The sequence below is a fragment of the Polyergus mexicanus genome, unplaced genomic scaffold, assembly GCF_030449975.1.
Source record: "Polyergus mexicanus isolate NDT 795.1 unplaced genomic scaffold, iyPolMexi1.0 SCAF_26, whole genome shotgun sequence".
NCBI classification, from domain to species: Eukaryota; Metazoa; Arthropoda; class Insecta; order Hymenoptera; family Formicidae; genus Polyergus; species Polyergus mexicanus.
Window position 1 is genome coordinate 1,868,611 of NW_027223346.1, and position 26,833 is coordinate 1,895,443.

A 26,833-nucleotide genomic window follows, 5' to 3' on the forward strand; every position below is an offset into this window, starting at 1 on the left:
GAAGAACGTTCTGTCCGAGGAGCCTTCTTTATTTGACGATTGCAAACTAACTAATGTCAAACTGTATCTTAATTCCGATTTTTATCCTTACGACGACATGAATCTAGATTTCGATAAACATAAAGTCGCCGTGTTATACGATATGTATTCGAAATTTCGAAAAACGTACTACGGATGCGAAAACGACGAAGCGCTCTTAAATCTAAATAAATTTTTAACTCACGGCCCACTCGTAGTCATCGACTGTTCTCGACAGAACGAGTCGATCAAGAGTGCCACCGTGGACGTTCGCATAGAGTTCGACTGCAAGGAAAACAATCCCCTCTAACACCACAGCTTACTGTCTTATTATTCACGAGAGTACAATCCGCTCACTAATGTCGTGCGCAGAATCGTGTAAGCGCGATGATACTCGAAAAAATATGGAGAAAGAATAAAACACTTAGAAACAATCTAGAAAGAAACACTTCGAGTATCGCTAACAACGACGATGGACGCGCCGATCTTTGTCGATCTTCAAGGTTTCGTAGTTAACGAAAAATTCGTCGCGAAAGAAGTAGCCGTGTTAAGAAATGGTGTGGAATTAACGCATCACATCTTTCGCCCGCCGATGTCGTGGGATCTGCTCACGAGAGCGGAAAAATCGCGAGCGTGTTGGCTGATATCGAATCATCACCAGCTAAAGTGGAACGATGGACACACGAATTACGGGTCGATGAAAAGACTCGTTCGAGATGCCATATGTCGAGAATCTAGCCCCGATTCGACGGTGCAGATCTATGTCAAAGGTCACGAAAAGAAAAAGTGACTGATCGAGATCTTAGGAAACGTCGCCGACGATCGCGACATAGCCGTTTCTGTCGAGACTATCGACGCCGAAGACATCGAACGTCTGGAGACTCTGAACGCTTTGCGGGCCTTTCGCTGCGGATATCACACGAAAAATTGCGCGTTGGAAAACGCGTGCAAACTGCACGATTGGTGGTTCGAGCGACGCGATCGTTTGCGCGATATGCGCGATTGATTTTATATTATAAATAAATTATATTATAAATTATATTATAAATTATATTATAAATTATATTATAAATTATATTATAAATTATATTATAAATTATATTATAAATTATATTATAAATTATATTATAAAGTATATTATAAATTATATTACATTATTGTATATTGTATATTATTGTATATAATCTATAAATTTAAGTTATATATAATGTATCAAATTAATTATATATTTTAAACTTTATATATAATTATAATGTATTGAGTATAATGTATTGAGTTAATTATACACGTTATACGAACGAACCGCGTTTTTTCTTTATCGCGGTCGCATTCTAATTTTTTGTCACCAAAATACAAACTTAATGCGGATACAGATAGTTATTACGAGAAGCGCGAGAACGAGAGGATGCGGAAGAAGGAAAGAGAAGCGTGAAAAATCGACGTTTCGCTTAATGTATAGCGTTTATTCATAAAAATCATATCTTACAAATGCGCTTCATTAACGCGTAAAATTACTCCGTGTCGAACGGTTGCGATTCGGGCTCGTAGTTCGCCAATCGTACATCCGTCCGCGATTCACTCTCGTCGACCGTCGCCGGTTCGGCCTCGTCCTCCATCAATCGCAATTCGAGCTCCTCGCCGATCGGTCGCGATTCGGGCTCCTCGTCGATCGGCGATGCGACGACTCGCCTAACCTCGGGAACGGCGAAGTCGCGCTCGCTCTCACGAAGCGGACCAATTAACTCGGGGATGGCGAAGTCGCGCTCGCGCTCGTGAAGCCGACCGATTAAGTTGAACCGTTCGGGGGCTCGCGCGACGTCGCGTCGACGAGCGTCGCGCAACGCGCTATGAACGCTTTGCGCTTGTGCGAGCATAGTCCTCGTTTTAGTTATTAAATTGTAGAGCGATTCTCGCGCCGTTTTTATACAGCTTTCTATTTCTTGTCTAAAATACAAAAGTAAAAATTAGTAAAAGTAAAAATTAGTAAAAATTAATATAACTTACATTAAACACGCGATATCTACGTCTTCGTTCAACTGAAAAGCGAGTCTAAACGAATCCGGACTATTTTCAATAACACCTTGCGCCTCCGCACGCAAATCCGTGGCGAGGTCTCCCAGAACGTAGGACTTTATCGCGATTAAATCTCCGTTTACATTAATATAATCGGCCGCGTTAATTATCTGTTCGATTCGTTCCATATCGAACAGTTCGCGACCGATTTTAACTTTCGCCACTTCGCGTTCCACCGTTTCGCGCTTCGTTATCTCGCAAGCGAGAATACTTTGACGCTTCTCGAAACGATCTCGCGTTTTATAAAAATCGACGCGCGGATGTCGCGGTACGATTTATCGATCACGCCGCATCTTCCTTCCGCGACCGCTCCGTCGCCGGAAGGGGGGTATCTCTACTCGCTCATCGAGTGTCTTTTTTAGAGGACAAATGAATAATAAAAATAGAAATAACAAAAAACATCCGTTAGATAACGCGCATTCCGAATACTCGGCGAATAATGAGATCATCATCGCCGGAAAGAAGTATCTAGGGGGCATCTAAGGGGTATCTCTAATTTATCGTTACCGGAAGGAGATATCTCTAATCGCTCATCGAATGTCCTTCTTAGAGGACAAACGAATAATAAAATAGAAATAGCAGAAAACATCCGTTAGATAACGCGCATCGTTGGAAGGGATATCTTTAATCGCTCATCGAGTGTCCTTCTTAGAGGAGAAACGAATAATAAAATAGAAATAATAGAAAACATCCGTTAGATAACGCGCATCGTTGGAAGGGATATCTTTAATCGCTCATCGAATGTCCTTCTTAGAGGACAAACGAATAATAAAATAGAAAAAACAAAAGAGGAACTCGAGCGCGTCCGCTAGATAACGCGCATTCCGAACGTTCGATATCGAAAGAGACGCGTTTCTCTCTCTCTCTCCCCACCCACCCACATTATTCGTCGACGATAAAAATAGGCGTCTCGCGGAACGCGCGGATCAATCGCGCCCGGCGTCTCTCGATAGTTTACCGCGTCTTCCCCGCTTCGCGCGATGACTAACACGAGGACGGCTCTTCTCGCTCTAGCGACGATGCTCGTCGCCGCGACAGTCGCCGCGCCTTTCGACTCGGAAAGAATCGAGGCGCTACGTTTTCTGCGCGTGTACGGTTTTCTAAAGGACGATGGAGGATCGCTGTCGTCCGATAACGCGACATCTCTGCGTCGCGCGCTATCGCTGTTTCAAGAATATTATCAATTATCGGGAAACGGCGTGTTAAACGCCGTTACGCTTCATCTTATGCGTAAACCGCGATGCGGACTCGCGGATATTCCCGATCGCGCGTATAGCCCGATCGCGCGAAAATAGCCGAAGACGCGTCTCGCGTGGAATTTTCATAGCTAGCGAGGAAATCTCGCGAACGGCCGAAACGGCGTTCGCGTTATGGGCGGCGAACTCGTCGCTAACTTTCGCGCGCGACCCGTTACACCCCGATATATTGATATTGTATCGAACGGGTGCGCACACTTACGCGAATCGTCGAAACGTCGGTATTTGCCCGGCGGCCTTCGATGGTCCGGGAGGAGCCCTAGCTCACGCGTTCTTTCCTTCTGGAACGACCGACTTCACATCGGAGATACACGTCGACGATTCCGAACCGTGGCACGTGTATCTAAACAAAAATCCTCCCGACATGCATCACCTGCTACAAACGCTAACGCACGAGATCGGCCACGCATTGGGTCTACAGCATAGCATGCGCAATGACTCTATAATGTTCCCGTATATACCCGACATCGAGAATCAATTTCCAGTTAAGCTGAGCATAGAAGACATTCTCGCTATACAGAATCTGTACGGATCTCATGACGACGGAAACTATCCGACGGCGACTCCCGCGACCACCGCGGCGCCCGCGACGACGAGCGTCGCGCCGACCGAACCAGCGCGCGCGGATCTCTGCGCATTGCGGCGCGTGGACGGCGCGCTAATAATGAATCATCGATTATATATAGCTAATCGCCGCAACGTATGGTCGGTCGACATGACCGAGAAACGCTACGGTAGACCTATGACGCTCACGGATTACGCGACGTTTCTACCGGCGAATTTCACGCGTCTATCCGCCGCGTATCGAAGACCCTCGGTCGATCTCGCGCTATTCGCGAACGATTCGATCTACCTCGCGGAATATCCCAATCTTAAACTAAAATCGGGTTGGCCGAGATATCTCCACGATATCGGACTTCCCCGAAACGTTAAAATCAACGCAGCGATAAATACGCACACGGGACGAACCTACGCTATATACGACGATGATAAAGTCGCGGAAATCGACGAGTGTCACATGATAGTCGTTAGACACGCTCCATTAAAAGATATATTTCCCGGAATTCCATTCGCGATAACGTCGGCCTTCCGATACATCGATGGTAATCTATATTTCTTCGCCAAACGTCAGTTCTACGCCTTCAACGAATTCACGAATATCGTAACCTCGGCGGGTCCTTTCGATCTACGCGCGCTCGGCATCAAGTGTCCTACGGATGGACTGCTAAGGCAATTGCGCGATCTCCTTAGTCGCGTCTATCGTCTCGGCGACGTGACCGAGAGAGAGAGGATCGACGATGAGAACGACTAGAGCGACCCTACCGTTATTTTTTAAAAATAGAATATATAAGAGAAAACGCGCGAAAGGGGAAGAAGCGATCTCTACGCGAGTATATAAACACCGTTCATCCGTTAAGCGCTTCATTATTGACGGAGAACACCGAAGCTAACGCGCGAAAAAGAACAAACGAGAAAGAACGAGAAAGAACGAGCGACGATGTACGCGACAATAGGGGGACAACCGCAGCAGCAACACTCATTCGACGATCGATCGAGACTAACCGAACGAGACCGCGAAGATAGCGCGGAATACGCTAAAAAAGCTAAAATGGACAATGGGTAAGACTATCAAACATTTATTCGAACTAATAATTCGCTAGCACCGTTTCTCTCATCGCTCATATCTATTTTTAGACGAGATCGCGATCGGACGCCAAGACACGACGCGGACGTCTCGGTCGCCCGACCGCTCAGAATCTTAGGAAGACGCTATCCATTGACCAAAACCGCATATAAACATCTGGAAATTAGCGTTAACGTCAGCCGACCTTCTTTCGTAGAAATCGTCTTCGGAGATTGTCACGGCAAAGAGATCTCGCTAACGCCGGATACGTGGAAGGAACTGCTCGATCTACGACCCGCGCTTCTGTCGCACTTTCGCTCCGACGAGCGCGACGAGGCGCGCCCGACGCCAATACACATCGGACAGTTGACGCTACGATTCGGCAAACTCAACAATCTCCGAATACTTCGTCTCGAAACGCCTAAAATTCGCCTAGCCGTATCGAAGAGCACTGTCGTAAATATATTAAATCTGGAACTTTGCGTCAACCGCATCTTTAAGCGGTTTAACCGCGCGCATGGACAACAAGCTAACTCGTTTCCTCGACATCGCGGCAGGCGCTCGCGATAAGGCGCTTATTCCCGCGATGATACGCGAGAGCGATAACTTCGACCGCAACGATATAATCGATTGCGAACTGCAGGCTCTGCTCTTCGGAGAATCGTGATACGCTTACTCGCGTACTCGTATTATCGTATTATTAATATATTAAAAAATTTGTAAAAGAAAACAATAAAAACACTTCTCCTCTTTCGCTAGAACGACGATATTTCTTTATTTTACGACCTTTCGAAAATTCGCCATTTCGCTAAAGCGACAAGCGCGCTCGTATCGCCGCTAACGCGCGCGAGGCGGCGCGCCCCCCTAAAGAATCGCGACAGCGGATCGCGCGCCCCCTAAAGAACGAGTTGCGTCAAGGTCGAATCGGGAGGAACCGCCACCCCCCGAGCGCCATCTCTCGAGCGCTCTCGGCGACTCGTATCCACCGCTTCCCCCCGGCCGCGCTTCCCCTCTCACCCTACTTACCCCCCCATGCTCCCGCCCAACCCGCTCTCCATCCCTCGAGCGCCTACGAACTGCTCCGAAACTATCTCTCTCTCTTCTTCCCCAACGGTACCCTCTCTCTCACACTCACGACAAACTGAGCCAAAACCGGCCTTACTATCCTACTAATGATCAATATGTTGGCGAACAGAATTATCCCGTACATCATTTAGACGAAGGAGCGCTATGCGAAGTACAAGCATATGTACAATTTGAAACATACACAAACAATTGTAATATTCGACACATACACACGTATACAACAATATGGATAGCGCTGAATAATGCGAACTCATGGTTATACTCTACACGAGCAAACCAATCGAAATAACGTGCAAAAACGACGCAACGCGAAAAATAGAAATAAAAGGAAGCGAACAAATCACATTAAAAGAAAAATGTAAACTAACAACACAAGATGTCATAATACGGACAAAAAAGCCCGCGATAATAACGATCGTACAAACAAAGCTACCAGACTACAATCTTACGATAACACACAACGAACGAAACAAAAAAACATTGGACAAAATTAGACCGATAAAATTGCGAAAAGTCATTAGAAACCCGACAGAATTAAGGGACCTAAACGAAAGACTTGACGAAACAAACGAAGACTTAAATAACAATTATTTCCCTACTAACGGACACATTATATATCCTGTAGCTTCAAGTTGCACAGGAATAACAATAATAATAATAATTACCATAATAGCAATTATATATGCTAAGAAAAAATGTAAGACGGAAAAGAAAAAATTATCAGAAACTAACATAAATCCGATGTGCAAACCGAAAATAATTCAAGAACACATCTACGGCACCGCAAGCGGATCGAATAGAACAGCTGAGATAGAAACCGACACCGCGATAACTAATACTGCGATGTTATATTAAAATAAAGTAAATATAAGAAACAAATGCGAAAATGTATAGCGAAAAAATATGTAGGCGAAAATTCATGTATAGTTAATTTTCTTTTTCCAAAGGGGGAGGGATGTCGTAACCCGACCAATTTCTTAATATATTAAAGAGTAAATTAAGAAAGAGTAAAGTAATAAAAGAATATTAATAAAATAAAAATAAGATACGTGACTAAAGAGAAGGAAGTCACGGTCAAGTTCTTGGAAGCTGAGTAAGCAGCTGACGAGACAGATTGACAAGAGACATGCACGAGACATGCTCCGGTCAGGAATACCACACTCCTCCCCAATCAACAACCTAATTAATTAAGAGATATAATAAGCGCGAGATACACCTCGCGAGACCACTCGCAGACTACTCGCAGATTACTCGCTGATTACTCGCTCGCTCAATATTATTAAAGTACCGTACGTATAGCGCCCGACTGTTATAATCACGAATAAGTGAAAGTGTATTAAATCTTGCAAAATATACTAAATTATACCTAACGTCCGGGAGTGTCTTATTTCGAGCGTGGATCCTAATCCTTTAGGCGTACAAATCCCAAAAGACCTCTTCCTTAGCGGCTAGAGGCACAACAACGCCAACAATCAATTCAATTGAAGTTGACGGACGGAAGCAGCAGCCAAGCCTTCCCCAAGACCTGCAAAGCACCCAGAGTGTAAACAGGACAGGCACGCCAGCACACGTAAAACGTAAGCTGACGGAAACCACAATCAACGGAAGACACCGCACGGACAACAGAACGAGCATCGCCACAACAGCTGTAGCAGAAACGTGAACCGCCAAGCATCGCGACCTACGATAACTCTACAGACAACACACCGACGCCGGACAACGACCGCCGTACGACGAGCATCATCAGCCGCCGAGCGAAGGACTGCAGTGTCAGCAACCTACTTACACAGCGAGCGATCATGCGAGCCGTTATACTATTGTAAATCCGAAAAATTTAATAAATATAATAGCGTAAATGTTGGAAAGTTCTAATATACCGAAACTGATAGCGAACCGATCGTGGTTACTAAGCGAACCAGCCCGACGAGCGATAAGCGTAAGTTTAACACCGCGAGAAAATTTTGATAAAACGCGAAGAAACTTAGAAAAACAATACTCGAGCGAAAACGAGACCGAGTTACCGGATAACGTCGTCACAGAACGCGAATTTCCGTTTAACAATTTTGACGAAAGCCTACTCCCGTGTAATACGACTGACCCCACTGACGACACTCAACGCGAGACTAGACGTACGCGACCGTATGTTAGTAGAACTCCAAGTAGAGTATCCCTACGGCGCGAATTTTCATTAACTTCCTACGAGAGCGATCTATTCGATCCGAAAGAAATTTATAGCCAACAAGAAACTAATATGGCCGAATCGCGAAATCCGCAAGAAAACACTCCCGCGAACCCGCCACAAAGCGCGGTAGACGAGGAAATAGAAAGAATGCGACGATCCATTCACCAAATGGACCAAAATATAGTGGAGGCTGATCATACACCGCCCCACGAGAGAAACCGCGAAGGAAGAGGCGACGTGCACCATCTCGAAATTTTAAATGAGATACGCACGGAAGTAAGATCATTAAACAGGCGAGTAAGGCGAGTAGAAGACGCGATTATGGAGTTACCACGTCACGGATATAACCACTCAGAAGACGGTAACGATGCGTTTAATGAAACATACGGACGAACCGCGCGCGACATCAGAAGTCGACGAAGCACCGCTCCGAATTACTTACCGTTAAAAGAAGCAAGAGCAATGATTCTCGAATTTGACGGAACATCGCGACATAAATTATTAGAATTTTTAAATGCATGCACGCCGTTCAAAACATACATCCCGCGGATGAAGAATCATTAATTCGAGCAATATTATTTACAAAACTGGAAGGAAAAGCCATGCAGGATTTCGAGACACGAAATATTCAGACGTTCGCCGAATTAAAACAACTCGAGACTTGTTACCAGTCTAAACAAAGTACTACGCATCGAGTTCAATTCCTTAAAACAAAAGCCGAATGAAACTGCGCACGCTTTCGGACAACGTGTTGATTTACTAGTAATGAAATTATATGATTCGATGATCGAAGGAAAGGAGCATTCCGCAACCTCAAAACGCACTATTCAACAAACAATCCAAGAGCAGGCGTTAATAAATTTCCAAATCGGATTACAAGTACTCGTACGCGCGCAGCGATACACAACGCTCCAAGAAGAGATAACGGGCGCTAGCGCCGAAGAAAAACTCAAACCGGGAATGGCGAGAACAAGTTTTGTTAATAAAAATAAAACTGAACCAGGTTACTCGCGAAATAATCGAGGTTCGAACCCGCAATGCTTTAAATGCGGAAAAAACGGACATTACGGACACGATTGTCGAAGTAGCCGATACGCGCTCCCGAAACCGGAAAAATCCTCGCGGATAAACACAATAAATAAATACTGCGCACATTGCAAAAAGACAGGACACAGCCGCGACGAATGCTGGAGTCTAAAAGGGAAACCGAAAAATAGTACAAATAAACTAAAAGTCGGAAATCAGCAAAAAACGCGCGACGAAAATATACGCGATCGAAAGAAATTGCGACAACAAAAAAGAAACGCCGATAGCGCAAGTAGCAGCAGCGAAGACGAACAGGAGGAAGCGAGAAAGAGACAACCGCGACCTGCATCTGAGTATCGCGTTACGCATATTAAAGATATGCCACGCGCAAAGAAAAAGACGGACTTATTGCTAATAACATTGCCAATACGACAAGCGAAAAACGAAAAAATACAGATGTTGTACGATTCAGGATCGACCATCTCACTAATAAAATTGAAACATTTAAAAGACGACACATTGATACACGAAGATAAAATCGCGCTCACAGGCATAACCGGACATAAAATACACACCATTGGAAAAATGTACGCCTCAATCAAGATAGAAAACCATAAGGTAAAACATGCATTTTACGTGGTAAAGGATGACATTCCGATCGAATATGAAGAAATACTAGGAATTTGTAACGATGCACCCCCCATCGTTACCCGGCACGTAGCTAGCCGGAAGTCTGCCGCCCGGCGAACACCAGCCGGGCAGTGGCAGAGGCGCCTAGCGTCCTTTTTAATACCTCAATCACCGCGGTTGTGATAAACAACCATACGGCCGTTATACGGCCGCCGTTACGCCGAAAACCGAGCATAGCCGAAAGCTGCCGGAAGATCCCGAGCGTCACCCGCCGAAACGCCGCGTCGTTTCGCCCAGGGGAAGCGACGCGTTTACCGTAATTTACTCGCCGAAAACAACGCGTCGTTATCCCCACCCGGGGGCGAACGACGCAATTACCGATAGACGCTCGGGTATAAGAAGACAGCGTTTCGGCATCTCGGGACCGGAACGATTCCTGAATCCGCTCGAGCAGTATGCTCCGAGATACCAGAACCGATCCTGAAATTCGTAGCAACGACGGAACGTGAGGTTGACGTGTTCGCAGCCTCCGCCGAGCATTCTCGGCTTCCGCGCAGTCTCCGAACTCCTGACACAAATCCGACCGACTCGACGAGAGCGGAGTGTTTGCCGCTCTCCTAGACTACGGTCTATCATTCGACCGCTCCAGCTAGCCGGACCGTGGGTTTGCGAGTTCGCTGCCCCGTCGAGTTTTCTCGACTCCGCCACGCTATCCTCAACTCCGCGAACGGAAGCAGGGACGGAGAGTTCTCCGCCCGGTCGAGGGTACTCGATCTCCGCTCGCATTCCCCGACCACTGGGAACACGCGATTAATCCCGCGACCACGATCAAAGCCATATTAATACTAGCGAATTATAATTATCGCGCCGAAATACCTATCATATAATCTTTCATTATATTCGGTGCGCCGTCAAAATAAACACGGCCTTGCCGTATACGCGCCGACCGACCGCGCCCAATTTCTTGCGCGTCTCGCGTGCCGTCAAAATAAACACGGCCTTGCCGTATACGCGCCGACCGACCGCGCCCGATTTCTTGCGCGTTTCGCGTGCCGTCAAAATAAACACGGTTTTACGGATATTGTAAGCGGTTCGATATATCGAACATCGCGCACCGAATAATCTACGCGCATTATATCTAGCGCGTTGCACCATCCACCGCACGCTCACTATTGTAAATCGACCATTGCCGAAAGAGGCAAATAAAGACAATATCTAAATCTTTTCGTGTGTCTCGCCTTTTCACGAGCCCTGATCCCGACCGAGTTTATCCACGCACTCGCGAAAAGTGACCCCGTTACAAATTGATTTCCTTCGACAATATTCGGTGTCCTGCGATTATAATAAAAATCAATTAAAAATAAGAAACGATTATCTTTATATTATATACGGGGAAAATATTGTACATTAGAATAAGAAGAAATTTTGTTTTGCGAAAAATGTCACTTTTACACCTCCGTTTTTTTTTTTCTTACGGGGGAGGGATGTTATAGCCCGAACAAGCTATACACGAATTATTAAATATATTATTCTAAATACATATTATTTTATATGATTGCTCAACGTGTAACGCGAATACAGATCACGTTACGAGCGTTGACCGAACAAAGCGCTGACAACGCGATCCACGCGCGAAGCCCGAGCGACTGTGTAATCATTTCATTGCGAAAACGCGGAAATCAGGGCAAGCGGAAGAAGGATATTGCGAAAATGCAACGTAGAAGTCCTACTTAAAAGCGAAATAAAAAGGAATAAAGAAATTGCGAAAGCAAAGAAGTCCTACTTAGAACTTCTTAGCTTGCATTGCCAAAATCAAGCGACACGACACACAGCCTTGTCGCTAAACGACCTCCTCCCGGGAAGCCAAGGGGAGTTAATAAAAAGGCCCACTGCTAACAAACGGCGGGCAGTCTTTACCATTAATATTACGCAAACAGTCTTGATCATTAATTAATATTACGCGGGTAGTCACAATAACTACCAAACGGGCAATCTTTATTCCTTTACGCGAGCAATATCTCTAACAGCCGCGAGTGTCAAAGCGAGTATCAATAATTATTATAATATTGAATAGCCACGCAGTCGGCAGAAATATACACGAAGAAGCGAGAGGCGAGTCTCGAGACCGAAACTCGACTCTAGACACGCGCACGTTAAGATATCCGTTATCGCGATACGCGACGCGAGCGAAAGTGCGGGAACATTGTAATCAAGCCAAGTCACGAATAAAATAGATATTAATATATTTATTTAAATGCAAAGGTGTCATTTCTAATCAAATAAAGACAGTGAAGTTCTCGGGCGGAGCCCGAATTCCTAAATTCCTTCCGGCAAACGATCCCAACTACCGTGCCTCTCCGGAGGCACAACAAAAGACAGTTAATCCAGAAGACATTTAAAGAAACTTCCGTTTTTGAAAGACTAAGTGTGCAATATCTGGCATTCCTTCATATGATTGCAACCAATCATATATGGTAATAAAAGCTTACAAATTATTGGAAGGAATTATTATTGTAATTCCTGGCGATGTATTTTTTCTTTGTTTAATGGCACCAAATTTATGTGTATGTAATAGTCTATCAGACTGTGTATATACAAGTTGGTAGCTAAAGAGAGAAAATATATACATCTTCGTTATTAGGAGGCAATCCTTATGAGAAAAAATATTCCAAGGATGTAAAGATCTTTATATACTCGAGTATGAGGAAACGGTTTCGTAATATTATAGGAAGCAATAAACTGCTGCTTTTTTTAAGTGATAAGAAATTATGATTAAAAAAATCTATCCTGATACTCGTAACAATGGCCAGAAAAAAGATGTCTCAATCTTGTTTGCAAATTATAATCGCAGATATGAAAATAATAAATAAAATATTTTGGTTGCGTTGTCACGAAAATTGCCGATGAAGGAGCCCTTTGTATATTATAAATATCCAAAATATTGTAACAATCATAAAATTTTGTTGCAATGTTTTGCGGACAGAGTATTTACCATATGTGTTTGCATTTATAAATATTTATATTAATATTTATATAAATGTAACTTTTAATATGTGCATACTTATGTCATAAGAATATATAAACATTCACTTTTATAGTGAAGAAGTTTATATATTACTCATTAGTCCTCAATCATATCAATTATACCGATATACTATCGATGATAAAGATTTATCATCATATTCAAAATTATATATATTTATATATTTATATCCATATCAAGCGACGCGGTAGCGTCGCGACGCCAAGTATATATAAAAATTCGTTCCAGCTTGTCAACGGTTTGCCTACGTACAGGGACTGCGACTCTACCAAGTAGCTTATCCGGAATTTTAGGTCTAGTAAACTTTCGATTAAGATATTTTAATAACTAAAGCTGTAATAAAAAATCTAACGGCATTTTTATTATACATATAATGTGAATATAATGTGAATTATACATATAATGTGAATTTTATTATACATATAATGCGACCGGTTCGAATAAGATTGGTGCAGTCAATCCCGAGAAATGATGATCATATATCAGAATTGTGACATTTTTCGTTCTTCATCATTATAATAATAATCATAAGAAGATAAGTTTCAGACTCTCACGTACGTATGCTCGCACGCACACACGCAAAGCGATTTTGTCCCTCAAGGCGCGTTTGTAGCGCTCATGTAGGATTAATCGCTTGAGTGTGCAAATACGCCTTGAGAGACAATTTTGTGTATGTGCGTGCATACGTATATGATACGTATAATAAGGTTATAATCGCGCAATAATGTATGGTATAAGGTATAAGATGTAATAAGGTTATAATATATAATAATCGCAGAGTAATGTATGAAGAACATTATATTGATTGAGAGACAATTTTGTGTATGTATCGCGGAGTTTTCAATTTTACAATATAGTATATATAGCAGAATAATAGAACGAAAAGTGATAAGAGTATCGTAGAATAGTGCAACAACGAAGAGAAGTAATAAAGTGAAAAGAAATTATTAAATTTATACACTATTAATAGTGTAAGGAAGAGATGTGATTTCTTTTAATCGATGTCATATCGAGCAAAGTTTGGTTACAGGTTACATTAATAAAACTGAGCGAATACTTACAGCGGAGTGAATCAGTGCATTATCAATTATAACATATTTGTGATAAATACATTATTGGAAAATGATTATGAATGAATCGAAGGAATATTTGGAGATTTTGGCAGACCATATTTTCGATAACGATAAGCTGGTAATTATACGCGCGAATGGGCATTCATGTATATAATGTTTATTTGTACTTTATATATAAATGTAATTAATGCATAATTAATATTTTTAGGTTAACTTATGACTAAAAGCAATGAGTTTATATTAATATAGCAATATAAATCTTGTAAAAAGTCTATCAAAAATATCATAAAAACCACAGCATTGAATACACATTTTCATTATTTGGCTTTAGAATAATAATGATAAAATCATATCGAAGTACTTCTATAGTGTATACAAACATTTTGCAGATCTGAAATTACTCGCTACTTTTGGTTCTGAAAATGTAAATGTTTATTTATATTTTATATATAAATGTATTTAATGCATAATTAATATTTTTAGGTCACTTACAAATGGCTAAACAAGGAGTTGCATATCTACGTTAATATAGGAAAACAAATCTTGGGAATTCTATCAAAAATATTACATTATATACAGTTGAATTGAAAGTGTCACAGTTATAGTGTCATAGAGCTTGAAATAGAAATGTTAAGCATTAGTCAAGGAAGAGAAATAAGGTAATAATTTTGTTTATAAATTATATAATAAAGGCTATTTATTTTATTTGACTAAATTCTCTAGGGACAAGACTTATTGTTAATCTATTTAACTTTTTTTAATATAATGATTAAACTTATTTTTTAAAACAATGGAAAATGATTATTTGGATAGAGGTGGCTTTTGCAATATAATGTTATCAGAGAACATTAGAATATCTGTCATCAACAAAAAGTATTCAAATTTGAATCAAAATGAGAAGGAAGAATTTATTAATGATACTAAATTGCAGATTTTATTATAGGAACGTATAAAAGTTTATAATAATTTGGCAGCTGCGTTGATTAAAACAGAAGCTTACGGTGCAGTTTTAGAAAATGTGAAATATGAAGGTGCCAACTACAAAATGTTAAAGTGCTACTTAAAAGGTATTGCAAAAATCCTAATCTTCTTTTTATTTACTATCTTTAATCTTTTTAAATAAGTTTTATATATTCTTGATTTATATTTTATATGTAGAAAATTCAAATATGTATGTATACATATTATGCGTATCATAGGAACAATGCAAATATGTGTGTATATATATTGTACGTATCGTAGGAACAATATTGAGACACAAAGGGGAATATGCAAAAGCTTATACAATCTCTTCCTCTCTCTCCACTGAATTCAAAAATTACATCTAGAAATGAAGATATTTACAAAATTAATGACCTTAAACGATAAAATTGCTAAATATGTAGCTTATATTACTACCAAAATGTTACGTATAGTTGAAGATACTAGAAATCCATCAAAAGATACAAAAGCAAATGATAAAAATAAGTAATTAAGTAAAAATAGATGCTTTTCTTTTTCTGCGTCTTTAGCAATTTTATCTTTTAAAGTCATTAATTCTGTAGTAAATATCTTCATTTCTGAATGTAATTTTTGAATTCAGCGGAGAGAGAGGAACAGAGAGAAATTGCATAAGCTTTTACATATTCCCCTTTGTGTCTCAATATTGTTCCTTCTATATGCACAATATATATATATATATATATATATATATATATATATATATATATATATATATATGTGTATGTATATATATACACACAGGGTGTCCCATTTTAAAGGACCCACTCAAATATCTCAGAAACACTGCGTTAAATCGAAAAATGTTTCAAACAAAAGTTGTGCGGCTTCAAGGGGGCCATAAGACGGTGATAATGATTTGACCTTGGAAAATCATTTGAAGGTCATGTGAAGATCAACTTTAAAATCTTAAATAGAAACCCCCATTTTTTATTTAGTATTCTTGTAGCTGACATCGAGAGCTTTCCAAAACATTATAATAAAGTATTTTTTTATTAAGTACTTTTTGAGTTATTTTATATTTTAATCTGACATATTTTGATATAAAAAATTAAATATCTCGTAAAATATTTAGTTTTTGATAATCTTACCGTAATACTTCTATGTACAGAATAATGAGACAAATCAATTAGCATAAAAAAAAATTGTTTTTAAGAAAATTATTTACAATGTATTTTTTAAACTAATTATTTGTTTTTTTTGGCACTAATTAATTTGTCTTATTATTCTGTACATAGAAGTATTACGGTAAAATTATCGAAAACTGAATGTTTTACGAAATATTTTATTTTTTATATCAAAATATGTCAGATTAAAATATAAAATAACTCAAAAAGTACTTAATGAAAAAATACTTTATTATAGTGTTTTGGAAAGCTCTCGATGTCAGCTATAAGAATACTAAATAAAAAATGGGGGTTTCTATTCAAAATTTTAAAGTTGACCTTCACATGACCTTTAAATGATTTTCCAAGGTCAAATCATTGTCACCATCTTATGGCCCACTTGAAGCTACACAACTTTTGTTTGACACAGTTTGACACATTATATTGTGTTACGTCCAGACTCAATGGAAAGAAGAGTCAGCGGGAGGGCGTAACCTATTTACCTCGAAACACACTCTTTCTCTTTTCCGAGACAAGTGTTTCCGAGTCGAACGAACCATACAGGGCTTTAGATAGGTCAACGACCGGAAGGGTCGCTCTACTCTATCGAAAGGACGTTCGATCGGTGGTCCCTTTTCGGTAAAGGAACTGAATCCTTATTACCCAGGATGGGACCCTGTGCGATTTCGGGTAACAGGAAGGAGGTCGGGTTAATAAGTTACTCGAATTTTAAAGTTTAACGTTGCATTTATTCAAAAAAAATAAATGAATGATTTTAAAAAGGATAAAAATTAATAAAGAACGTTTAGTTCGGTTTACGAAAGCTTATACGTAAAATACATCTTCTTAAATTCTAATGTGTAAGGAAAATTATGTTCTCGCGGGTATTACAATAAATACGGAGGACATCAACTGGCATTAAACGGGGAGAGTAAAATTTAAATTCCGGTTGGAGATTTACAATATAAAGTTTAAATAGTTATAAATTATAGAAAAAAAGGAAAAATTAAAAAGTAAGGGAAAAGGTAGGATTACTATTAAAGATCCCGGATTAGTATGGTAGAGGGGGAAGGGAACTTCATCCAGAAGACCTCGATAGGGACGGCTAGAGGAAATCGGAAACTAGGGACAAAAAATGGGATGATTGAGCCAGGTGGACTGGTTCGAAGGATAAGATGGAATTGGTCAAGATCCACTCTGGACCGACGCGATAATCCTCGTCTGTAAGAGGCACAGGGTAAGGGGGAAATTGACTTAGGAGATATCGGTACTAGTCTTCCCTATCCCGGTCTTCGAAAAGAGACCTCGATTCTCCTTCGGGATCGGAAGGTTCCGATTTGAAATCTTCCGGTTCCTCTTTGAGGTCGGGACACTCTTCTGCGAATTCCCGGAGGGCTCCGTTTAAGTCGTGCGACGCTCCTGAAAGGTCGGGCGATTCCAGGCATGAGGAGGAGGGGGGAGTAGGAATTCTAGAGCAGTGCTCGGAATTAGTTGCACATTTCGGCCCGATTCCGTGGTTTACGCCTATTGCCCCCCATTCACCGCTCATACGTTAGCGACGAGTCGCCAGATATACGTAACTAAGGACCGCGACGCTTTGTCTCAGGAGCGTCCGTATATAAGAATGCCCAAATATAATAATAAGACAATACTTCTCTATAATTAAAAGTTTTTCTTCAATATTTTATATCAATGAAATATAAAATATTGAAGAAAACTTTTAAAATTTTGATAATTTTCGCGGTGCATTTAAAAAAATATTGTCTTATTTATTATATTTGGGCATTCTTACATATGAACGCTCCTGAGACAAAGCGTCGCGCTCCTTAGTTACGCGTATCTGGCGTCTCGTCGCTAACGCACGAGCGGTGAGTGGGGGGCAATAGGCGTGAGCCACGGAATCGGGCCGAAATGTGCAACTAATTCCGAGCACTGTTCTAGAGGGTTGATGTTGTTCAGGAAAGATAGGTGAACAGTTAGAAGGGGGAGGGGGAGTAGGATTTTTCAGCGGTTACTGGAAATCACCGAAAGCGGGGAAATATCCGGAGGGAGAAGGGGGATCAGGATTCTCCAGATGAAGAGATTCAAAGGAGGTAGATAGATGTTCAGGGGGAGAAGGTGGAGTAAGATTTTCCGACCATGGAGGGCAGGTAGTTGATGGGGGACGCTCAGGGAAAGAAACGGGGGAATAAGAAGGGGGAGAATAATGAAAAGAGGAAGTTGGGAGAAAAGGTGCGTTCTTAAATCAAAGGAATGTTTATCTAGGTTAAATTTCTTATAATCTATAGTATAATTAGGGTCCGCGCCCGCCCGAGCTAATTCCTTTCTCAATTGTCGATTCCGATGGTTTCGTGACCCTTTGATGGTCGCGCACGAAGATTGATTTAATCTTTCCACTAAGGAAAGGGGCCGTGATGAGTAATAATAATAAATAAAAAAATCGAATGTAAAGAAATTTTTAATTCGCGAAACAATTCTTGGAAACTTAATTAACTGAATAATTCTAGATTTCAGATCCGGGTAAAAGTTTATTTTTTATATCTATATGAAAATTTTTCGGACGAACTGGGAGCAGAAAAGATGACAAATGTAATCGGGAATCGGGCTGTAAAGTACGGGTAACTCGGGGTGACTGATAAGAAGTCGAGAGTCGCACTATAAGATACAGGTAACTCGTGGTGACTAAGAAGAAGTCGAGAGGGAGATTCGAGGTAATGTTTCGAGGGAGGAAGAATGAGGATTAAGAAAGAGAAAGTTACACGAGAGACAATCAAGATCTAAGTACGAAGTATCGAAACGAGATATTGATTAATCCAAGAATTATTTCAGAATACGAGACGTAAAATAATAATAATAATAAAAGGGAGGATAGAAATTGAAATTGTTGAACCCACTTACTACTTGAGGATGCGTTGATAATTGTAGTAGCTAATTGGCTGCGACTGTTGCTGCAGATCGGAATGGGCTCGGGAGTGATGGCTCAGAAACTCGGCCCTGTCGTGTTGCTGGTTGACCACGGGTTGTTGGCATTTAGTACTAAGTCCTTTACTTTTATTTAAACTTGCTCTCTATACAATTCTGAGTCGCGAATACCTAATCTCGGAGCTGGATACTAGCTATGTAGTGAATCGTTTGAAGAATGAAAACGGAATGAATTTTTGAGAAGAGCTTTCGCATATCTTCGAATCTTAGCATCTTCCCACATACCCTCTCCATTAGGCAGTCCGAATTCCTTTTTTAACAGATCAAATCCTTACTATCTACCCCTCTCATGAGTAGGAGGTGTTACCCTTCCAGAAGAAGGTCCAGAGGTTGTGCCCATTGGTGTAGGCTTTTGTTTTTAGAAATTAACCCCAGCCTCTTGGAAAGTCCGTTAGGATCGGTTAAGTTGACATTTATTATTCCTGTTGAAATTTATTTCAAACAGATAATATAAGAGGGTGGTCTGGCAGGCGAGCACGCGGTGTCAAGTATCGCGAGTTTTGCTTACGGAATTGGGTTTCATCAGTAAACCGTCGTCCGTGTCCCTCTCCTTATTCTTTTGTTCTAAACTCTTAAGCCCATCACGCGGCTTTAGAATTGAATGTTTCATCATCTGTCCGCACGCACATGATCTGGGTGTCTAGCGTTCGAGGGTTTCTTATCCTTGTTTAAAATTCTCAAATTTTGACGTGGGCTTTAGTTTAGGAATATTTATTGATCCATCTCATTGTAAAAAAAAATTTTATAGTTCTGAAAGATTAGTCTCGCCTGCTAGATATTCCTTCAGTTTATTGTTTATATCAAGTACAAAGAGTTCCAGACCGTAAACGTTTAATATTACATGAAAGAAAAGAATCATGGTGTCCACTGGACGTAACAATTGCAAAAGGCAGTTTTATCCAAATAAACCATCAATTTCCACGTTTCTCATTGTTTTAAAAAATAAGTTCAACCATAATATTAAAAAGAGTTAAATAGATTAACAATAAGTCTTGTCCCTAGAGAATTTAATCTAAAAAAATAAATAACCTTTATTATATAATTTATAAACAAAATTATTATCTTATTTCTCTTCTTTGACTAATGCTTAACATTTCTATTACAGGTTCTAACTGGGACGCTTTCAATTCAACTGTATATAATGTAATATTTTTGATAGAATTCCCAAGATTTGTTTTCCTGTATTAACGTAGATATGCAACTCCTTGTTTAGCCATTTGTAAGTGACTTAAAAATATTACTTATGCATTAAATACTTTTATATATAAAATAAACATTTACATTTTCAGAACCAAAAGTAGCGAGTAATTCCAGATCCGCAAAATGTTTGTATACACTATAGAAGTGCTTCGATATGATTTTATCATTTTATTATTCTATATAAAGCCAATTTTTTTTTTTTTAAATAACTTAATACAAGTAAGCCAAGGCTTATCTAGTAACTTATCTTTAACATAGAATGTGGCGCTTTGTACTGGATAACTATCCAATGATTGTTTCCATCTTGTATCGTTGTTCTTTCAATCTAGGAACATTCTTCTTAGCATAAGTCAAACGGTTTCTTCCTTTTGAGGCGGCGAATTTCTTCTCCGTTCTCCATTTGAAGCATTTCGGCGTTTACATGTTGGTGTACTCTACTTTTATGCTTATTTGCACATCCTTTAATTCTTTCCTCGACCATGTCTATCTTGAGGTCACGGTGTATGGTGTCGTTTCGTATGTACCACGGAGTATTGACAATACTTCGCAATACTTTGTTTTGGAAGGTTTGAATAGTATTTATATTACACTTCTTTGTACAACCCCATAGTTGCACTCCATATGTCCAAATTGGTTCTAGGATCTGTTTGTATAATAGTAGTTTATTATGTATATCTTAGCTCGGAGTTTCGTCCAATCAGCTAATACATTTTTTTAAATTTCATATTCAACTCTTCCTTTTTCTTTTTGACGTGTACTTTCCATCTGAGTTTTGCGTCCAGCGTCATTCCCAGATACTTGGCTGAGTTAGCATGTGGTATTGTCTGCTCATTGATCTTGATATTTATTGGAGTTATTGTCCTATTAGTAAAGTTTACATGCGTAGACTTGCTTTCGTTTAATTTTATTCTCCATTTTTTCGTCCATGAGCTAATTCTGTCGACAGCAATTTGAAGTTTATCAGTCGCTTCTTCAATAGTGTTCCCCGTCGCCATGATAGCCGTATCATCCGCAAACGTGGCTATGATTGTATTATTGTCTTTGGGAATTTCCTGGTGTATAAGATGTAGAGAGTTGGTCCGAGGACGCTCCCCTGCGGTACCCCGGCTTTAATATTCTTTAATTCCGAGTACTCACTTCCATATTTAATTCGAAAGCATCTACTCGTCAAGTAAGATTTTATTATCTCGCAGAATTGCTTTGGTAAATCGCGCTGCAATTTGTATATGAGACCCTCGTGCCACACCTTGTCAAAGGCTTGCGCCACGTCTAGGAATATGCTCGAGCAAATTCCTTTCTTCTCCAACGTCCTTTCTATTACATCCGTTATTCGATGGACCTGGTCGATTGTTGAGTGCTTGCCTCTAAACCCAAATTGATGTGAGGGTATTAGGCTCCTATCTTCAATTACCGGTTTTAGTCTACTTAACAGAATTCTTTCAAACAACTTGGATATTTGTGGCAGTAGCGATATCGGCCGATAAGACTTTTCTTCATTAAGTGGTTTACCTGGCTTTGGGATCATCAACACTTCCGCTATTTTCCACGGCCTCGGTATATATTTCAGTCTTATCGCTGCATTGAACAAGTGCACTAGTTTACTCAATGCTTTTTTCGGAAGTTCTTTAAGTTCCTTGCCCGTGATTAGATCATAACCTGGGGCTTTCTTGGGATTGATTTTATTTTTAATTTCATTTTTGAGTTCATTAATCGATACTGATCGTATTTTTATGGTATCCCGTCTCCTGATTGGGGTAATGTCCTCCTCTGCTGTCAGTCTAGGGAACGGGTGGAAAATTCCCTCCAGGTAATCAGCAAACATACTTGCCTTCTCCTTGTCACTTCTGGCCCATGTGCCATCCGCTTTCTTGATGGGTGGAATCTGAGCTGCCTGTTTTTTGAATCGCTTGGTTACCTTCCAGAGGGAGTACTCAGTATCCTTTTCAGCCGATAGTCCCTTCAAGAAGTTACTTACGGATTCATTTTTTATTTCTTTAATTAGACTCTTGAGCTTATTGCTCAGATGGTTTAAGTATTTTTTATCTTGTGGAGCTCGTGTTTTCTGCCATTTTTTACGAACGTTCCTTTTTTCGTTCATCAAATCCCTCACTATGAGCGGATATGCGATGTCTGTGTCGTAGCATCTACCTGAGCTTATTGGCGTGTTATTCCAAGCTGATCTCTGTATGTTGTTTACCAGAAGATCTATTTCCTCTTCCAGATGTATTGGTGTTTTAATTGGAACTTGTAGCTCAATGAGATCGTCCAGCTCGTTCTTGAATCCCTCCGTCCTGTTATTGGTTAGTCTTGGTTGGGTTTTTCTTTGTATCAGGGTTTCGCTTATCGTAAGGATAATTGGTGAGTGGTCTGAGGTAAGATCGTAGCCTTCATTCACCTGAATATAGTTATCGGAGATTCCCTTAGAGATAAAGAAGTCAATTACATCCGGCAGTCGACTTGTGTCTGTCGGCCAATATGTTGGTTTGCCAGTTGAGTGGAAGTAGCAATTCATTTTCAGTCCAGCTTCAAACAATTCCTTGCCTTTTGGGGTTGTTATTCTCGATTCCCAAATAGTATTTTTCGCGTTAAAATCTCCACCTAAAATAAATTTATTGCCAAGATGCTTGAAAAGTTCTGCGTATTCATTCTTTTTTATCGCATGCCTTGGTGGGCAGTATATTGCTGCAATAATATATTCTTTATTTTTTGCTTGCACTTTAACGCTTACTACCTGCATTATGTCAAGTTCAATTTTTTCCTCTACGTAATGCTTAATGCTATCTTTAATTATCATAGCTGATCCTCCTCTTGCTTTATTTTCTGAGTGTCTCGCATGGTAAATATCGTAACCTCTTATTTTAGCATACGATTGATTGGTAAAATGTGTCTCTGAAACCAGACAAATGTCTATTTTTCCTTTCTTCAAGAATATTTCTAATTCGTGTTCATGGGGTAAGAGCCCGTTTGCATTCCATGCTACTATTCTTAGCGTGTAACTTATTTTCCTCTCTTTCTCCTTTCTTTTTTTAAGCTATTTTCCAGCTTATTTAATCTATCAAATAATAGTATATTTGTTTGCTTCTGCTCATCTAGTCTTTCTAAAATGAGCATCAGTGTATTTTCCATTTTTGTTTCTTGCTTTTTATTCTCACTTAGGGTTTGCGCGTATGTTCTCTCCTGATTATCTTGCCCCAGGGTTTTTGATTTATCTTTTTCTTTTTTCTGCTCAGTCTGTTCCTCCTTTTCTTGATGCTTTCTCACGTGCTTCCATCTTTTGTTTTTAATTAGATCATCCCTTCTTTTTTGCAATTCTATAGCTACTTTGCATCCTCTGTAGCTAGCTGGATGGTGACCTTTACAGTTCACACAACTTGGTTGTGTATCCCTCCTCTTGGTGCAATCCCTTGTCATGTGTTTCCCTGCACACTTAACGCAGCGTGGTTCTTTCTGGCAATATCCCTGTGTGTGATTGAATCCTTGACACCTCTTGCATTGCGGTATCTGCTTAGTGTTTTTCTTTAGTGGCTCAATTTTTACCACTATATTAAGGATTGTTTTTATTTTATATATATTATTGATATCTTCCTTACTATCGAATGTAAGCATGAACAGAGGAAGTCCTCTCTTCCTTATTATCTGTTCATCTTTACTGTTTACCTCTTTTTCCTTTTTGAGTATGTTTATTGCATCCATTATCTTATGCCCTTTACATTTCAAGTCATCCATAATGTCTTCCCTACGGCATGACGGGTGTAGTCCTCTTACCATGATTTTAATTGGTCGTTTGTTCTTGTTTTCATAAGTATACCATTGCATTTTTGCTGCGTTCAGCTTTGTTGCTAGAGCTCTGTAAGTTTCAGAGTCCGTAGTATTGACTTTCCATACGTTATTATTTAATGCAGTGACTTTGTAATCTTTATTTGTGACTGACTCTAGTAGAGAGTGCAGCTCCTCGTAATCTGTGATACCAGTCACATTTATAGGCGGAGGTTGCAGTTCCTTTTTTAGTTCCCTTACTTTCTCGCTTTGTGCATTAGATCTCACAGTTACTTCCTGTTCAGTTTCTGGCGAGTATTCTGCTTTCCTTTTTTTGTTGCCCTTTTTCTTCTTAAGGACCCAATTCGTTTTTCGATCCAGCTCCTCTTCGTCAGTGCAGTATTTTAAGCACCTCGCCTTGTTTTCAGTCTCTGATATATCTGCCTTTTCCTTGTTTAGGATTGCTTTAAGCTCTACATTTTCAGCTTTTAATGCCGAGATTTCAGGCCCCAGTAGTTTACTAAGGGCCTCATGTTCGCTGAGTTTTAAGCGAAGTTCATCAATCATAAGCAATAGTTGGCCCCAGAATCCGTGGGGCCAGCCTCAAATGAGGGTGGATTTTCCAGTTTGTTATCTGGTCTGCCACCTGGGGTAGTTTTATCCATAAGTGTTTTTTCCATTGCTTGGTTTTTGTTAGTTTTGGTCCACCCCGGGTATTTTATTTCCCCAGTACCCTCCGGCAAAGCCGGCGAGCTTTCCCCAATCCGCCACCTGGGGAGGCGCCCGATGGGGGACTAACAACCCTACACGGGATAAAGCCAAATAATAAAAATATATATTCAATGCTGTGGTTTTTATGATATTTTTGGTAGAATTCTCACAAGATTTATTTTGCTATTAACATAAACTCATTGCTTAGCCATATTTATGTTAACTTAAAAATATTAATTACGCATTAATTACATTTATGTAAAATTAAATAAACATTATATACGAATGCGCGTTCGCGAGTATAATTATTAACTTATCGTTTTCGAAAACATGGTCAGCGAAAATCTTCCATAATCATTTTTCAACAATGTATTTATGACAAATATGTTAATTAACAATGCACAGATTTACTCAAATGTAAACATTCGCTCAGTTTTGCTAATATAATCAACTTTGCTTAATATGACATTGATTAGAAGAAATCACTTCCCTTCCTTGCACTATTCCGCGATTTTCTTAGTGACTTTATTAACCACTTTATTACTTTTCTTCTTGTGTTGCACTATTCCGCGATATATTATAAACATATTTAATAAATCAATAAATGCAAATAATATTTGATCTTTTTTGGTTATATCATTTATTAGAATACATTTTAGAACGAATTATATACTGTTAAAATATATGCGTTTATTCAATAGAATGGACTAGTGTCATATTCATATTAAATATATGAATAAGAAACAAGTCCATCTTTGTTATAAAACTTGTTTTCTTCCTATTACTTTCTAAATTTTAATATTTATTCAGTTATATTATTATTATGGATTATATGGTTTGTATACAGTTTAATTTCTGTATTAAAATTATCTATAAAAATAAGATAGGTAAGTGCTTGATACTTTAGATTATTTATAATCTTGTATTCAATACTTATATCCAATATGGTATAAGCTTTATATTGTTTATATAATTTAAAAAAAAAATTTCTTTTTTATTGAATAAATTTAAAAAAAATCGCATGCATATACTGTATAATACTGCAAATACATAAATACTGCATAATGTAGTATTTTATATTTTGCAGGAAAAATGTCAAATTTTAAATTTTTTCAAAAAGCAATAAGATCCCACAAAAAAACCTCACAAAGGTAAAAAAAAATACGCCAAGTATATAAAAAAATCCCAACTTGTACGTAAAAAAGTTTATTATTAATCCTTAAAAAATAACTTAAAAAAAAATTTTACCTGGAAAAATAATTTTCATAAAAAATAAAAAAATAAAAAATGATGTTCCTCTAAAAAATAACTCTAAAAGATAAAAACCTTTAAAAAATCAAAAATCAAAACTAAATATGAAATCAAGTTAATTAGCCAAGTACATAGAAACAGTTCAGTTTGTAATTTGAAATAATATTTGTTTGATAAAATCAGTCTTGCATTTATAAAAATATTATAGATTTCCTCGAGAAAATTAAAATGCACTTTGTTTTTGTAGAATTACTGTTGTTATGTCCCTCCCCCCAAATAAATATTATATATAATATATAAAATAGCATAATTATATTGCGGATTTTGTTCCAAATGGTGCATCATAAAACTACTTAACTTTTAATGTAATAACGTCGATCACATCGATCACCAATTTCGAGTGTAAAAGTGCCCCGTGCCAAACTAATCGAGTTGTTTTGAAATTAATCATAAGCTTCACCAGATAGGCCTGTATCTGTATCGAAAAAGTTTAAAATTAAAGTGACATAAAAAAATTTGGCGTGCCCAAATCGCATTATATGTCATTTATTTTTATTAATATATTGATAATAATTTCTGATAATTAACATATTGATAATAATTTCTCGTAATTTTTTGGAAATTTTTATTTCAGATCGGGCACGCCAAGCATTTGTATGTCACTTTAATTCCAAATCAATTGTTTGATCCATTATAACATTTATTAATTTTTCTAAAATTATTCAATGATTAAAATTAGTTCAATTTAACTAGATATTATTAACTAGATATTATTTAACTAGATATACAGTTTAATTACGTATTATTTAATTAGATA

General features: G+C 39.1%; 1 protein-coding gene and 1 long non-coding RNA gene across 3 annotated transcripts; both read left to right on the forward strand.

The window, feature by feature from the left end:
• Positions 1-3,711: 3,711 nt before the first annotated feature.
• On the forward strand, positions 3,712-4,659 carry LOC138943436 (stromelysin-2-like). Its single transcript, XM_070314290.1, has one exon. The coding sequence runs from the start codon at positions 3,712-3,714 to the stop codon at positions 4,657-4,659; it is 948 nt and encodes a 315-aa protein (XP_070170391.1).
• Positions 4,660-13,670: 9,011 nt separating this feature from the next.
• On the forward strand, positions 13,671-25,316 carry LOC138943286 (uncharacterized). Of its 2 annotated transcripts, XR_011448444.1 has the most exons (5): positions 13,671-13,863; positions 13,969-14,129; positions 14,495-14,670; positions 14,955-15,078; positions 20,204-25,316. It is a non-coding gene; the product is annotated as an uncharacterized lncRNA (long non-coding RNA). The 2 variants fall into 2 exon arrangements; XR_011448443.1 differs by having other exon boundaries at positions 13,671-14,129.
• Positions 25,317-26,833: the final 1,517 nt, after the last annotated feature.

Bases quoted from the DNA above. Each gene is read 5' to 3' on its own strand.
- LOC138943436 (XM_070314290.1), top strand. From the start codon at position 3,712: ATGCATCACCTGCTACAAACGCTAACGCACGAGATCGGCCACGCATTG.